Below are 16,291 nucleotides of genomic sequence, written 5' to 3'. Positions count from 1 at the left end.
CCTAAAATACCCTCTTCCAGTCAGATCTCAGAACATTTGGTAAAAAGACTCCTTATAAAGTAAAGCACAATACATAATTCCACAAACATAACATTGCATACATAAATATATATTAATAATAAGGGAAACAAGGGTACAGTTTTTCGCCGGTACTGACCAAATGCCTTTTTCCTTTTTAAGGACACAAAATATTTTCTATAAATTAAATAAACTTATGGACAATTTAAAACTATGAAGAAGTCCTGCATTTTCATGCATATCACCTTTCCATAAGCAATACAGATTCACGAACATAGAATGGCAACATAGTTAGCCCGAAAAGCACTTAAAACCAACCAATACCTCTGAGACGTCGAAACACGATACAAACCTACACAGAAGAAAAATCCTACACTACCTCACCTCAATAGCAGAATACTCGCCAAACAGAGACTGTCGTTTTAAGGCAGAGTATTTATATCTTATTTCCTGCATGGACTGACAACTCCACCCACCAACGCAATGAGGTAAGCCTTGCTTAGCTAGTGATGGCGGATAGGAATGACGCGAACGTCATGTGATTAACAGGTCGGCGTTTCTTGCTGACTCGGCTATTCTTAGTGTGATCGCTGTGGCTCCTTCTTTGTAGGCTTCAATCCAACGACATAGCCTTCTGTTTCGTTCGGGTTCTCCGTCTCCTTAAGTGCACGCGAGCGCCCCCTATCATCTCCGAGCGCTCATTGCACCGATTCGTCCAAGACTCAATGTTCTCAGCCCGGCCAGAGCCTGTTTGTTTCCCGGCTCCGTTTCCATTGGATTTTGCCGCCTCGAACCGTCTTATATTGAGACAGGAACACACCGAAGGTAAAGAATAACCTGTAAGGATTATAGGGACTGATGTTCATCCGGTAGGGACCGCTGTTTGTTTGGGTTTTTGGTGGCTTGTCGAGAGGGACCTGGGACTGACTTCACGCATCAGTTGCTACACCATGCTGATACTGGTCTCTCTTACCTAAACAAACCTTCCTATTTTCACAAAGGATTTCGAATTTGTGGCTCACTGATGTTTTAGTTTTAATATTAATCGATGTATTATTCTCATCAGATAGTGTCAGATGCTTAGCTGCATTGCAAAAAAATGAGCTAAACGATAGTCGTTGAACCCTATACAGAAAAGGTGTAATTTAAATGCTTTCTTAGCAGCTGTGTTTGGCCAAATCGTATATTGTTGCTTACGGTGTAAACCGTCGATGTGTCTTTTTATTGTGGGTCTCTCCCTTGAAATGCTCTAGTTATACACTTTGGGGGTAAATTTGTCCGGTAATGGGGATCTCCATAATGACAATGTGTTTCAGTGAGGCATTCGCTGTCCCTGCCTGACATGAATTCATTCCTTATGTAAATATTTGCAGGCTGTGTGTTGACTTTCTTAGTTTTAAACAACTTTGCCTTATGATGTATTTGAGCAAAGTACTCCTTTTTCGGTGCTGCTTTTTAAATAACGTAAGTCTGTACATGCCCTTGAATAAATGAAAGCAGTTGGGACATTGTTTATGAACTTGGACGCATTCGGTGTGTATTGAAATTGTGACATTATAGTAAATGTCATTATTGTTTTAATATATGGTTGACTTTTATTAAATTATATTTACTATCAAAAGCAAAGGACAACAGATAGCATGATAGTAACTCTAAACTATTCATGGGGTGTTAGTAGATAAAAGAAAAATACTTGTTTGGGGAGTTTATTTTCCTGTATTTTTCTTTTGAAAGTTTAGTAAGATGTCCAGTGACAGACAGAGGTCAGATGATGAAAGTCCTAGTACCAGCAGTGGGAGTTCAGATGCAGATCAGAGAGACCCTCCTGCTCCAGAACCTGAGGAACAAGAAGAAAGAAAGCCTTCAGCAACACAGCAGCAAAAGAAAAATACCAAACTGTCCAGCAAAACAACTGCTAAGCTTTCCACAAGTGCTAAAAGGTAATTATAGTTATTGTGAGTACATCTAAATTAACTTTTCATTATCTTAACTGGCTGACATGTAGGCATAGTTTGGTACAATATTTGACATTAACCGTCCAAATCAGTTTAATGTGTACATTTGACCATTATATGGTCTCAACTGTATTGGAATAGAATGGCAGCTAACTTGACTGGATAACAGGAAAGTTCAGAGTAATAGTTTTTTGTGCGCCACTTTAAGAGGAAATGTTTGCATATGATGGTTTAGACGTTATGATTGTGCTGCATTATTCAGGTAGGCAGAACAGATGCTGATTTGCCATAGAATGCAGTTTTAATACTAGAATCTTGATCAACAGTTATAAGAATAACATTTGAATGTATATGAGATGATTCTACAAAAAGTTTAGGATGCTTTTAGGTTTCACTTACTTCTAAGGACTCTTGATTCTGAAGCATCAACTGAGCAGAAGTTTCTGACATTTTGTGTACCTTTCACACTAGACTAGTAACATAAGGTAGGTGTGTGTGTGTATATGTGTGTATGTATATGTGTATATATATATATATATATATATATATATATATATATATATATATATATATGGATGTTCCTTTTGTGTGATTTGCTCAATATTTCAGAAAAAAAAACTATGCACACAACTGTTTGACACTTGTAGAGAGTTTAGAGTTGATCATTTCTGGCATGTCTAATCTGGTGGTAGTATGCAAGATTCATGTCTCACCTGTTTGGATGGCCCAAATCAAGTAATTCATTGCTTTGTAAGAATGGCCTGTTGTGAGTGCATTATTTGTTTCTATTTTCCCTTGTGTCAATGCCTTGTTATGAGCAAGGGACATGACTGTATAAAAATGTTCTTTTTGAATATTATAGAACTGAGAATAAGTTGGTAAGAATTGGTATGGATGAAATATAATTTAGAAATTATTAGTTTTGTAAGTTAAGAGTTTGAGGTTTTAACCTGTGGTTTGTGAAAAAAAAACCTTGGTTTATTTTTTGTGTGTGTGATGGAGGTGGTGCTGATCATAGCTGATTGTATATTTTTGTGGGTGAGGTATGCTTGTAGATCAGGGATTGTTTTTTTTTTTTTTTACTTGTTAGTTTGGAGGGGCATTTGTTAGTGTGTTGCACAATGATGTTAGAGTAGTTGCATTGGGATAAGGAAATGATAGTGGGGGCACTGCCTTATGGGTTTGGAATTTCACCCATTTTGCTCGTGGATTTAGATTTTTCATATTTATTTATTTACTTTTAATCCTCCCTCCCAGTTTAAGTATTTATCATCCTTGCTGCTTCCAACTACCCTGTTTTTTGCAACAAGAGGGAAGTTAGATAGTCCAGCTTTTTAAAAGCAAGGAAAAATTGCATACCATGTAAACTAATTTAGATTTTCATATTTTGAACTGCTTTGAGTTCACTTGCAAGATTACCTTTAAGGAGTAATTGTTTGTTCTTCTTTCTGCTTTTCCCGGTTAGGGGTCGCCAGAATTTTTATTAACTGTTGCATTATAGTAATAACTTTTGGAAGTGCTGTCAGTGTAGAGGTGGAAACACCTAATTTTACAAAAAAAAAAAAAAAACCACCAAGGGGTACAGAAGCAGATTTACTTGTTTAACTATCTTGCTTGCATATCAGCTTTACAGACTAAACAGATGTTTTAACAGTAATGTGTATGTGTGTGTGTGTGTGTGTGTGTGTGTGTGTGTGTGTGTGTGTGTGTATATATATATATATATATATATATATATATATATATATATATATATATATATATATACACTGTTTCCTAACTCAACATAATGTGATTTTGACAAAATGAAGATAGTCAGGGTTGTCCTTTCCTAAAACCTGACTTGACTGTTAGCAACAGTTGAGGTTAAAGCAGAAATCACTTTTCATAAGCTTTATGATGGTTGTTACAGAACTGTGACAAAATATTTCTTTACTGTTTTCACTTAATTCTGCTTCACTGGCATCATTGTAGCTCTGGTTTAAAGTCCTTGCCATACAGGCTAGCACAACCCCCTCCTTTTTTTTCTCATTTGCATATAAGCTTTAAAAGAAAATATTTTCAACAAAAAGTGATTTTAAGCATGTATTATTGAGGAAGTGGAGGTCTGTAGGAAGCTTCTGTGTTATTTAATAACACTGCTTTGAATTTTGTGCAGATTAAACAGAAATATTTGTTCAAAGTTTCCCTGTTACGGGATTTAGGTTATGCCTCTGAGAACAAAGAGGAAGCAGCCATGTTAGCATTACTGAATGCAAAACCAGTCTTGCATTTAACTGCATGGTGGTAGAGGGCAGTGTAATTCCCTGATAAATTCTACAGAGTGTTTGAAATGCTTTTGTTTCTTTTCATTTTGTCGGCAGAATTCAGAAGGAGCTAGCTGAAATAACCCTGGATCCTCCTCCAAACTGCAGGTATGTTTTTAAGTATGTTGCCTTCACAGTTTGCTTCGGTCAGCTATTTTTTTATTTTTATTTGTACTGTACTATTTGAGTTTGCAGTTGGTCTCTGTAACATTGATGTTGCTGAACTTATGTAGTTTCTTATTAATAATCTAATCATACTTTTTTCTTATCTGATGTTCCTGTACAATGTTCTTTATTGATATTGGTTGTGTCTTGCATCTCATACGTTTAAATGAATGGTTTATGTTTCATACCACATTGATTGTCAAAAGTACTTTGTATACCGTGTATTGTAGGTCCTGTGTCTGTTTATGCAGTAGACTGACGTTTTGGTATTGCATGCCTTTTTCCCCTTCTGTGATACTTCACAAATGTTTCCAGTATTGTAGTAGCTAGGTTTGTTTACTTCTATAAAACTGTAGAACAACTGAATGTTAGCGTTGTCTATAAATTGTTGTAGTTAATAGTAAAGAAATTAAACTTTTATCCTGAGTTTTTCTTAAGTAATCGGAACTATTACCATTTGCCACAGATATTTAAAATGAGTAGTGAGTCACGCTTGTTGCCACATTATGCAATTGGTGGCTTAATGGGGCATATTTGCTCTAGGTGCTGTAGAACCTGTATCCGTTTCTGTAGTAGAATGGTAGTCATATGGTTACATGTTCTTTTCCTGCACTGTAGTTCCAGGCAGTATTTCAAGCAGTGTGATGGCTCTAATGTTTGCTTGATTGTGTAGATACAAACTATAAAAAAGTGAACTTCAAAAATATAACTACAAGAATTTTGTGGAAAAATTGAATCAGAAGTGTTTACCATTTTTCATGGAATGTTAACAGTGTATCTTTGTAAAGGCTTTGCAGTCTGCCTTAAACTTGTTTCATTTGTGTTTGATGTATTAGGGTTTGTGAAATTTTCTACTGAAATGCTTATTATATTTACTTAGTGTCAGGTATTTATGAAACTGAAACCATAGGAGAGGAATAAAAGTTAGTTGATTTGTTTTCAGTGCCACTTTGTCTTGGTATGCTGAAATCAAAGCAGATGAATTAAGTGATATGTCAGTATGACCGTCTGAATTTGTCTTAAATGTTAAAAATAATCATAAGTTCTTATTTTTGAGATGTGTTCTCAAGTTCCTTCGTGTTTAATTATGACTGATTTGTCACATTATTTTAATTACCAGGGAAGCTATATTGGTACTACACTGTTTTGTTTCTACCACTATCATGCTGTAATTTGTAACTAGATATCCCATGAGCTATTGGTGGGCTGTGGTTATTCTTTTCAAAAGCACACCTTGTCCTACTAATGTAACTACTAATGTAACATTTCATGCACAGACGTAAAACATCATAAAAATAGATTGAGTGACTGCAGTTGCTTTTCGGTTGTATCAGACACTATCACTGCTTGGCTGACTAGTCATGAGGCAGGTCTCCGCTTTGATAAATGAAGAACCAGTAGGCGTTTGCAAGCTTGGTGAAATCTTCAAGCTGATTTTTGATTAACATAGCTCATCTTTCTCATTTTGCAGAATTTTAATGACAGGTTAACAAATGTAGTGTGGTTGGCAGTGATGAGTGTGATCTACATTTTTTGGTAAACTAACAGTAGTAATTTTAGAAGGGATATGCATATGTTTTGAGTACTTTTAAAAGCATTTAGGCATAATTTGCTTTTCTTAGTAATGGATGATTTTATAAGAAATGGCCTTGTTGAGACATGGAGACCTGATTTGTTGGCATCCTTGAAGTTAAAAGTGATTTTTTGGATTACTTAAGACTTCTGTAACAGCAGTTGAGTCTTGCAGTAGTAATTCCTGTTTCTTTATATGATTTTATAAATACCGTTATGTCTGTGATAAAGGAGGATTATATAGCACCTTGTACAATGTAGTTGTAGTCTGTGGTGACATCAAGTGTTCAGAATTTCACGTTTCTAATCGCACAGGCTCTGTGTCATGGTTTTCTTTATTTTATGTCCTTTCTGTTCTGAATGTTTATAATCCCCTTTTGAGAAATATATGTTGAATATTTTAACTTGACATAAGATAAATTTCTGCTCGTCTTTGAACTTCCCAAGTGAGTGCCTTTTCATGTGCTTTAGTGTATGTGTATGCAGTGCCATTTTAGGAAGGTTATCTGGCTACCCATCAGAAGGGGTCATGGGATCTATTAGAGTAACAGATATGAACATGAAGGATGTTTGATTTGCACCCTTAATACTTTGGAAGCTCACATGATGTAGGAGCAGACTTGCTGAAGTACACTAACTTGTTAACATGTAGGCAGGCATGCCTAAAAACATATTTCAAGCAAACCTATTTTGTGACATGCTTGATAAGTGTGTACTTTGTGGCTTGGGGTAGTAGCTGTGTAACTGCACCAAACGTGTATGTGTTAGGGTATAAATGGTCTCTGTGAGAGGAGGACGTTACCTAAATTGTACACGTGTGACTCGTACTGAGTTGAGCGGGCTGTATTTGGCAAGTTTTGAAATGTTGATTGCCTCTGTTTTTTGCTGCTCATAGATCATTTGGCTTGTATGGAATGAAATGGGTTTGGGGTCTGCAGTTGCTGATGTTTTGAAAGTACTAATGATAGTATCAAACCCTCTTTTGCACCTTGTGTGAACATGCATATTGTAATATTCTGGTGTGCTTCTATGCTAGTTTTTTTTTTTTGCTCTAAGCTGAGATTAGAGTATGTTGCTCATTACATTTTTAAGAGTTTAAAAAGATCATAGTAATGTACATTTTAACCCATTATGGTTGGCAGAAACTGCGTATTGCAAAATGGTACTGTATTTGATTCCTAGAGGTGGGAATGTTATAGTCAGTGTTGTACTGATTAAACTACTAACCCTAACATTAGATTTGTTTTTAATTGCTAGAGACATTTAATAGTAATTGCAAGAATCTAGCAGAGGATGGTAGAGAAAAATGTATATACGCACTCAAAAATGTTTTCCTGATGTGTACTATCTGTCAGTTGGGGGAGCCCTATTTTTTTTTTTTTTTTTTTTGCATGGAGCTGATGAACTTGCATTTTGTAAGTAATGTGTTTATGGGGGAGGAGGTTTATATTTAAAATTTACAGAATAATTATTCTCTTTGTAGCGGTTTAGGTTGAATTTGTTCTGTGTATGTGTGTCTTGTTTTTATCTAAATGTTCAGAGTATAGTAGTATAACGTGTACTGAACTTAAATCAGTGGGAAGTATATTTAAAGGATTCTTATATAGTTCATTATTCATTTGGATAAGGTGTATGTGGCAGGTTTAGATTTAATTTAATCAAAATTGTGAGGCTTAATTTAAAAGAAGGAGGTAGAGAAAATGGATCGGGGATGACACTGCACTGTATCTCTACTGTCTTGTTCTGCCTTTCAGTTTGTTTTAAAAATACATTGTAGACTACAATTCGGAACAAATTTCTATCTTGATAGTCCAGAAATGTATTTTCTCATCACAAATTGATATTGTGTGTTATATTAACATTAGCCAAGTCACTGAAGTATTTGGTGTAAAGGGGAAGGTCCGAGTCCTTTATCAGCTGTGCAGTTTAGTGTGGCAGAAAGTTGTTACTTCAAAGAAGTAAGGTTTGTGTTAATTTTATTTTGTTGTATATTCATGGATATTAAAATCTTTCGTGTGTCTGCATTTACATGAAAAACAACACTTTTAAACTGGTAAGCATGTTCATTTGTTTTGGTCAGTTATCTTCTGTTACACTGTAATTAAGGATAGGACTGCTTTTAGGAAGTTTCACTTTAGCTTTTACTGTGCACTTCACTGAACTCCAAAGACAACCTCAATATATATAAAACTTTTGGGTGATCAGTAAAACTAAGAACTTCAGCAAATAGTACAGCTAACCTATGTTAAACAGGCGGAGACTGTTTCCTTTCTAAAATTATGTGAGGCTTGAGCAGGCAAACAATGGTAGTACTCTCATGATCTGTGTCTGGGAGAACATGGAAGTGAGGAAATTAAATGGCAGTGAGGGGTTGAAATTTAACACTTGGGTGACATTTTGAGGAGAAAAGTATCTGGAATAAGGTTAACTTCTGTGGAGTGTGGAGCTTTGTTTGTTTCCAGTTGTATTTTGCTAAGAAAAAAAAGTATCTTGGTTACTCATTCCTTTTTATTGGCTTATCTGGCACATGTACTAAAACAGAAAAAGATAGCATTGTCTTAACTTCAGTATGTGCACTTTAATGGGAAATGTATTGTGTAGCTAAAGCTGGTGTTTTAAGCAGGTATATCTGGCATTAAAGGCTGTCTGCTTGCAGTCATTTGAAAGTCAAGATCGTGTGTATAGTCATATTTGACTAGTTTTAAGATCGTCTGGGTTCTGTAGCTGAATTGTGGGTGCTGTAGCTGAATTGTTAGCTTGAAGGAACCAATCTATATTCGGAGCAGGCTTTGCTTTTTTGCTGTATTGAGTGCATCTTGTAGCAATGTTGGGGAAAAATACCCAGAATGGTTAGTTTATGAGGCAGGCTTGCTAGTATGTTTCAAATGCTTTTAAAATTCTGCCTCTTTTTCCCCTTACTGTCCTATACCCTATGCCCTCCTGCTTCTATGTGTACTTTTAATCTTGGTTTGTTAACCATGCAAATGGCCCAGTTCATTGCACGTGGTCCAATTCAGGGGTGACCAGAAGCACTTGCTGGTTAAGTAATTTGCTTAGAATCTCATAGTAAGCAAATAGATGCTGAATGAATCAAATCTGTTTAATGGCTCCTAGTCTAGCATATCATATGATTTTAAACCTATTCCAGCAAATTTTTCTTCATCTACTATAACTGTCCATGTCATAACCTAGTATTTACTGTCCACCCCCCCCCCCTTCCTTACTGTCGAGACTCCTTCGTATTTATCTTTGACTCTCTTATCTGGTTCCAGCCCAATTTCTTTGCATGTTCCTGGACTTGTATGGCTTCTGAAACTGCTTACATTAGTTGGGGTGTATCTTGGTTATTACTTTGTGAAGTCTGACAACAGATTACTATTTTGTAACTTCAGTAAGGGGTTAATAATTTAAATCAAACGAGAAACATTAACCTGTTATCAAGCAACAGCTATAATCTCCTCATATGCATATTCTATACAACATTCCATTCTTCACTCTGAAATGCTGGCACCATTGAAAGGTCTTTGCTCCTCTGCCATAATGGGGGTGGGGGTGGCTCATCACTGCCTCCTCATTTTTATGTGTATAATGAACAGCACTTGTATTTAGGCTGAAGTGTTCAACCAGTGCCATTGTTCCGGCTGAAATACCATGGGTAACAGATTTGCATTAATTAGGTGTGACGATTGCTGTTTTCCTCTGTGATTTTATCTGATGTAAGGAATTCTCACAGTACTATAGTTTTTCATTGCTTTTTTTTTTTTTTTTTGTTTGTTTGTAAAGGAGATAGTGGTGTGTGTTATGAAAATGTCAATTTTTCAACTGAAAAAAAAATTAACGGGGTGTAGTTAAGACTTAATGATTGACTTTCGGCCTAGCGCCTTACTCTCTCCAATAGCTAAAATTAATGGAAAAGTGTATACACAAAACAACTACTTGCCCACCTTCTCCATAACAATTTACTTGCCGACTGCCAGCATGGTTTTAGGACATTCCATAGCACAACTGCCCTGCTATCCTTTTTCTGACTCCATAAACAAAAATTGTAACAATAATGCTTTTCTCCTCCGCACTATTTATTGACCTTTCGAAAGCCTTCGATATGGTGAACCATAACATGCTTATTGACATACTAAAAGCCCAATCACTCCACACACAAGCACTACATAGGATGTAAACCAATCTTGAAAACAGACAGCAAGCAGTACTTTGGGATAATAATCTTTCTACTTCCCACCATGTAAACATTGGAGTATCACAAGGCTCTATATTAGGACCCCTTCTCTTTTTCATTGTTTATTAATGATCTACATACCAAAATTCCTCAAGCCACCTTCATACAATATGCAGATGACTCAACTTTAATTTGTTCAGCCAAGTCCATAACCTCTCACCAGTCCATCACTCAGAGTATTTAAGTGTTGAAAATTGGTTTATGCAACACTGTCTCCTTTTAAACCCCCCCAAAAAAAATATTGCTCTTTGCTCCTACTCATAAGTCGCCTCATCTACATTTCACAGTAACCTCTAACAATGGAACTAACACATCCCCCTGACACTACAACCCGTCTACTGGGAGTAACAATTGATAACAACCTTAGCTATGATGACCATATTAATTATACAATTAAGTCTGTCAACAAAAAAACTAGGCACCCTTTACAGAATCAAACCCTTCCTTAACCCTTCAGCCAGAATTACTATTGCCCAGACTCGCCTGATCTCTACCGTGTTCTATGCTTCTGCGATATATACCAACCTATCTAGAAACAACCTCACCAAACTTTCTACCAGTTATAATAATATAGCCAGATTTGCCACTGGCACCCCTTTCAGAACTCGTCATTGTCACAACCTCAAACAACTGGGATGGTTAGAACTGCAGAACCTACTACTTTGTCAGCAACTTAATCACCCAAAAGATCCTTTATCACCATAATACTATCCCAATCCTTACTAATCTGATCACCCCCTACAAAAATCTTGCAACTCTACACTCAGCTAACAAGATTCTAGTCTCCACTATTAAATCTAACAACAAACCTGGGGACTCGCTTTTCGCCAACACAGTAGGAAAAAGCTGGAACTAGCTTCCTAGTGAACTTTCATCTCTTGCTTCCACTCAACTCTTTAAAAAGCATCTTAAAGAATATCTTAAAACTCACTGGCTTTGTCCCTGCTCTAACCCTGAATGATATACCCTGACTGTTGTCTCTTTCCCCTTTTTGCTCTTCTTGCACTTCTATACTCCACTGTTCTATGTCACATACCTGTAAAAAAAAAAAAAAAAAAAAAAAAAGAAATTTTTACAATTCAATATATTTTTTTCTTTTTTGATTGCTCTCTCTCAAATGATTGCTCTCAGTATTTAATCTTAGTTTTAACCTACTAAGGACTCTGTATAACTTATCTCAACCTCAATGTAACAATGTCCTGTAATTTATTTTGACTATTACTGTATATTGTAATCTTTGTCACTGCTAATGCTTGGAGTTTTTCTCCCTGGGCCTCCACTGAAAATGGACATGTATCCAGTTAGACTAGCCCGGTCAACAAATGTAAAATAAATAATAAATAAATTGATATAAAGGCTTAAAACTCTTCACTTCATTGAAGTGGTACTTAAGTGAGGCTTTAAAAATCTCTCTCTCCCTATTTGGACTGAGAGCACAGCATTATGTAGTGGATTTCTTATAGCTCTGGCTCCTCAAATATGCTAGTACTGTAAACTGCAGTAGAGCTTAAGTTTTGGGTGTTAAGGGGCTTTACTTTTGAGTTTCACTGCCTTTGGAGTGGAGATATGTTGGTATGCCTGCAAATTTTGGAGTCGAGGAAGTTGGTTTGCGTGAAGCCATTGATCTATTTGGGACTAAATAACTTTGCAACCTAAAATGCTGCCTATAGAATACTGCATTTGAACAGGATAGTGGCAAAGTGCAACACTGCTAATCTGGCATATAGTAACACGTACAAAACCACACACAGTACTATATTGTTCTGAATCACTAGTGTATTGGCTACAGACCCTGTAAAGTAAGCATACTCCCCAATAAACATGTTCTGCCTTAGAAATTCCTGCACTTAATTGCAAAAGTGGGGCTCTCCATTCCCAGTCCAAGTCATAATGTGCAGTCTTTATACTGCGAAGCTTAAGGTAGGAATGTCAACAGGAGATTAACCACATCTGTTATGTGGGCATTTCACACTCCATGCTATGATGGAAAGAATTTCATTGCTCACTCTTAAGCCATAACTGGCAGACAAGGAAAATAAAAGCCATGTTAGAAGTTTAAATAAAGTCTCAGTGCTGTTGCTTTAAAACTACTACTTAAGAGGGGTTTAGCGCACTAATTGTTTAATTAACTTTTAATTGTTTTTAACTGTTTTGTATATTATTTAAAGGTTTGTTTTATCTAGTTGTTTTAGGTCTGAAGAAGCGAGCAATCGTGAAAGCGCTAACCTATTTCTTTATTTCTACTTGTATGATATTTAAAAGTATTATATACCGTCAGCATTTGGGCATCTTTATTTGGACAGTTTAATTTATTTGGATTTCCCTAGATTCCACAGCGTTCTTTGGTTTCTACTAAAGTCTCACTAACTGGGGAATGGGCTTTGTTAGAGTTCCTCCTGAGAGAGAGCTTTCATCTAGTACTCAAGTGGCATATTCAGGAAGGAATACCAGTCAAAGTGACATCTGTTATACATATTTAAGAACTAAATAGCAAAACTAATTTCAGTGGATGAGAAACACAACCTCCACTAGGCAAGGGGAAAAGTATGTTCATTTGTTATAAACTAAGGAAAGATACAGACTCTTCTAGTGGGCATATTGGTCTAGTATTGTTAGCTGCATTAGCACATATCTTTCACATGCTGAACATGGATGATTATATCAGAACTGTTTTTATGAGGAAATGGCTGTTTAATTGGCTGCCAAGATCACTCTCTCTTAACTGTTCAGCACACACATGTACCTCACTTAAGAGTGAGATGGAAGACAGGTTGTGGCTCAGATTTACACCATTGGTAGATGAAGACCTGTTTGTGTCCAAATCCAAGAATGATGTTCTTTGTCAACTGTGTGAGTATCACCAGTTTGGAAAAAAAGAGAATTTGAAAGCGAGTCCACATTTTGTTTTACAGTGGGGCAAAGCCACACCTCTTTGTAGGTGGTTTTGTCCCTACACCCTGTAGTTATAGTAGCTCCAGGGTTGCTGTACTGTGGTGAAAGGGGAGATTCCTGGCATACAACACAACTCACAAAAGGTTGCATTTTTGCATATGGCAACATTCGTAGCAGTGATAGTCGCCTTGTAGTATACTATTACCCAGATTGTGGCTTATTAATGGATAACAATTCTCTGAAATTTGTTAACAACCCATAACCTTAATCCTCTGAAATAAATTGTTAGGCAGTTTAAGAATATGTACAACACACAGTTTAGTTTTGAGGCACAAATCAGGTGGAAGCAGGATTAGGACAGAAAGCTGATGCAAATGGGAGAATATAAGACTGTCCAAATTTAACAGTGGATGAGAGTATCCTGTTGGAAGTGGCATTTTAATTTATAACAGATGGTTTGGATTGGAATGGTATTTTTGGTTGGCTGGCACACCAAAGTTTATTCGTGGCAACTTCTCGTGTGATATCCCAGGCAAGTTGTTGTTGTCTTTTGGCTTTTCCCGGTTAGGGGTCGCCACAGCGGAACTCTCTGCTAATGATTGGCAGTTGATTTTTACGTGCCGAGTTGCCGGCCCTGATGCACAACCTTCAACGAAGGTATGCCCATTCATGCATGTCTCCACACAGAAGACGCTTTAGCTGAGAATCGAACCGGAAAAACCTCAGCTTTGGCCGGCTAACAACTTGCCATATTCAACTGGACGTATAAGAGAATTTAAGTATCTTTATCTGCTTTTTTTTTTCAAAAAAATACAGTATTTAAATTGATTTTAACTGTGTGGAAAGAATATTTAGCTGAACTGGAAGTTTTCACTCTGCTCTTCAGTTTGTCCCACCCACCCTCCCTGTTTTTGTTTTGGTGTTAATCTTAGTGGGCTTGCAGCTGTCCGCCCCTCTTGTAAATTTGTGTTTGGATACTCCTTCTGGGCCCATCTCATTTGCTCACTCAACTGAGTGCAGTGAGATCATATTCTGATTTCAGGCACTCCTACTGTGTACAAAGAGAGCATCTGAATTTAACTCGTTTCCTGCCTTTCCTGTTAAGTGGTATAGACTATTTGTAGGCTTTTGAGCCCCCAAGCCCTTCTGTGTTGGAGGGAAGCCTCCTAGCTTAGTTTTTTTTCCCTATAACTAGCAAGTTTTCTAGTTTTAGCACTCAAATCTGTTTCTTTGATCTCAGCACTTGTTCAGAAAAAAAAAAAAAATAATCTGCTTTTACTGTACTTGTGTTTCTACCTACTTTTTTTACTTTTGCACCATCTTAAAAGTACTCAATTGTATTTATTACTGCTTGGTGTAACTCATTCTAAGCCTTCTGGTTTAAACACTTGGGCTTCGGACGAGTTGTTTTGCACTGAGAGGGTTTGTGGTCTGCACTGTAGTGGCAGAACAGGTAGCTTACATCCTTCTAGGTTGGGAACTGCTGATTGAGGGCACAGTGTCTGTTATTCTAAAAGTGTATTAATTCTGGTTTAAGCACTTAGGCTTTCAGGCCAGTTATTTTACATTAAGAGGGTTCGTGGTCTGCACTCTTGTGGGAGGAGAGGCTGGACTCTGCCCTTCTGAGCTGGGAATTTCTGATTGAAGGCTTATAGTGCATGCATATCTGAACTGCTTCTTATTGAAGTTGGTGCGCCTTGTTTGCTGTGGCATAGACTGGATTCGGGCCTGCTGGATCTAGCTTTGTTTGTGTAACTTGAGCACTAATCCAGGCATTCTCTAAAGTTATGCAATTGTATTTATTACTACTTGGTAGTAACTTGATTAAAGTTTAGCTGTCATTCTAAGTCTTTTGGATTAAGCACTTGGGCTTCAGACCAGTTGTTTTACATTAGGAAGGTTTGTGGCATGCACTGTGGTGGCAGGACAGGTAGCTTTCGTCCTTCTAAGTTGGGAACTGCTGATTGAGAGCCCAGTGTCTGTTATTCTTAACGTGTATTAGTTCTGGTTTAGGCACTTGGGCTTCAGGCCAGTTATTTTACATTAAGAAGGTTTTTGGTTTGGTCTGCACTCTTGTGGGAGAAGAGGCTGGACTCTGCCCTTCTGAGCTGGGAATTTCTGGTTAAAGGTTTATAGTGCCTGAATATTTGAACTGTATCTTACTGAAATTGGTACACCTTGTTTGCTGTAGCATAGACTAGATCCAGGCCTGCTGAATATAGCTTTGTTTATATGCTTGTTGTTTGTTTGCTTGTTATTTCCCTGGAACACTAATTCCACCTAATACGCGGCTTCTCAGCGCTTCTGTGGCTCACTAGTGATATCTGCATTGCTTACTGTACTTATTTCCTTGTTTCACTTGAAAGAAAGTTACTGTTTGTCGTTTTGCATTTAAGTTACCTGTAACACATTGCACTTAAGTTACCTGGCACTTGCTCACTAAAGCAATTATATAAGTCAGCACTAAAAATTAAAAGCACTACATCCTCACTCCCCACTGGCCCTGGTTTTCAATTATTAAGGAATTCCAAATATTATTCTAGCATGTCCAAAGGTCAGTTGTCAATCTCCTCTCCGGTCCAGCTGGTGAATCTGGGAATCTTGAGGCAATGTTACAACTGCCTCATGTACACAGACAACCCTCTCCTCCTCCCAACAAATTCCAACACATGTGAGAGATGCAACCATATAGCCAAACTGGTGGCTAAGCTCTCTCAACTCAGTACTGGCATAACCAGTCAGGAGGAGAAGGAAACCATACTCACTACAATTCCAGTCTCACATAGACCTACCACGACAGCAAACCAAACACATAATCACACAAAAACATACTCGAGGCTCTAAATAAAGATCTGCCAAGCAGCAGAGACCTCCAAAGCAGACACCCAAGCAGCCGCTACCCCAAAACAAAACACGTGCAACACATATCTCACAAAGCCAGTGTGCCAAACAGTCACAGCCCTTAAGACTAAACAACACACCTGATACACTTGTAATAGGTGACTCTATCGTCAGGCACACTGGCGTCCCGCTCACCAGGCTGAACAAGGAGAGGGTCACGGTGAGCAGCCTGTCGGGTGCTAGGATCCGCCACATAACACAAGCACTCGGGTCACTCCAAGGCAAGTACAAATATGACTCAGTCATTG

At 37.4% G+C, this 16,291-nt stretch overlaps 1 protein-coding gene across 2 annotated transcripts in view; it reads left to right on the top strand.

Annotated features, from left to right (window-relative positions):
- The first annotated feature begins 626 nt into the window (after positions 1–626).
- Positions 627–16,291, top strand: part of UBE2E3 (ubiquitin conjugating enzyme E2 E3) — a 449,457-nt gene continuing 433,792 nt past the window's right edge. The window contains exons 1-3 of one of the 2 annotated variants that reach the window (XM_044075264.1): positions 627–843; positions 1,758–1,958; positions 4,337–4,387. In XM_044075264.1, the coding sequence (XP_043931199.1) occupies positions 1,762–1,958; positions 4,337–4,387 (248 nt within the window). In that variant the 5' untranslated portion in view covers positions 627–843; positions 1,758–1,761. Of the gene's footprint in view, positions 844–1,752; positions 1,959–4,336; positions 4,388–16,291 lie in introns of both variants that reach the window. The other variant, XM_044075263.1, reaches the window with a different exon arrangement.

This window comes from Protopterus annectens, chromosome 6.part0 (genome assembly GCF_019279795.1).
Source record: "Protopterus annectens isolate FY-2018-M chromosome 6.part0, PAN1.0, whole genome shotgun sequence".
Taxonomy (NCBI): Eukaryota; Metazoa; Chordata; order Ceratodontiformes; family Protopteridae; genus Protopterus; species Protopterus annectens.
The sequence above is the reverse complement of the archived record's forward strand: the minus strand, read 5'-3'. Positions and strand labels throughout refer to the sequence as shown.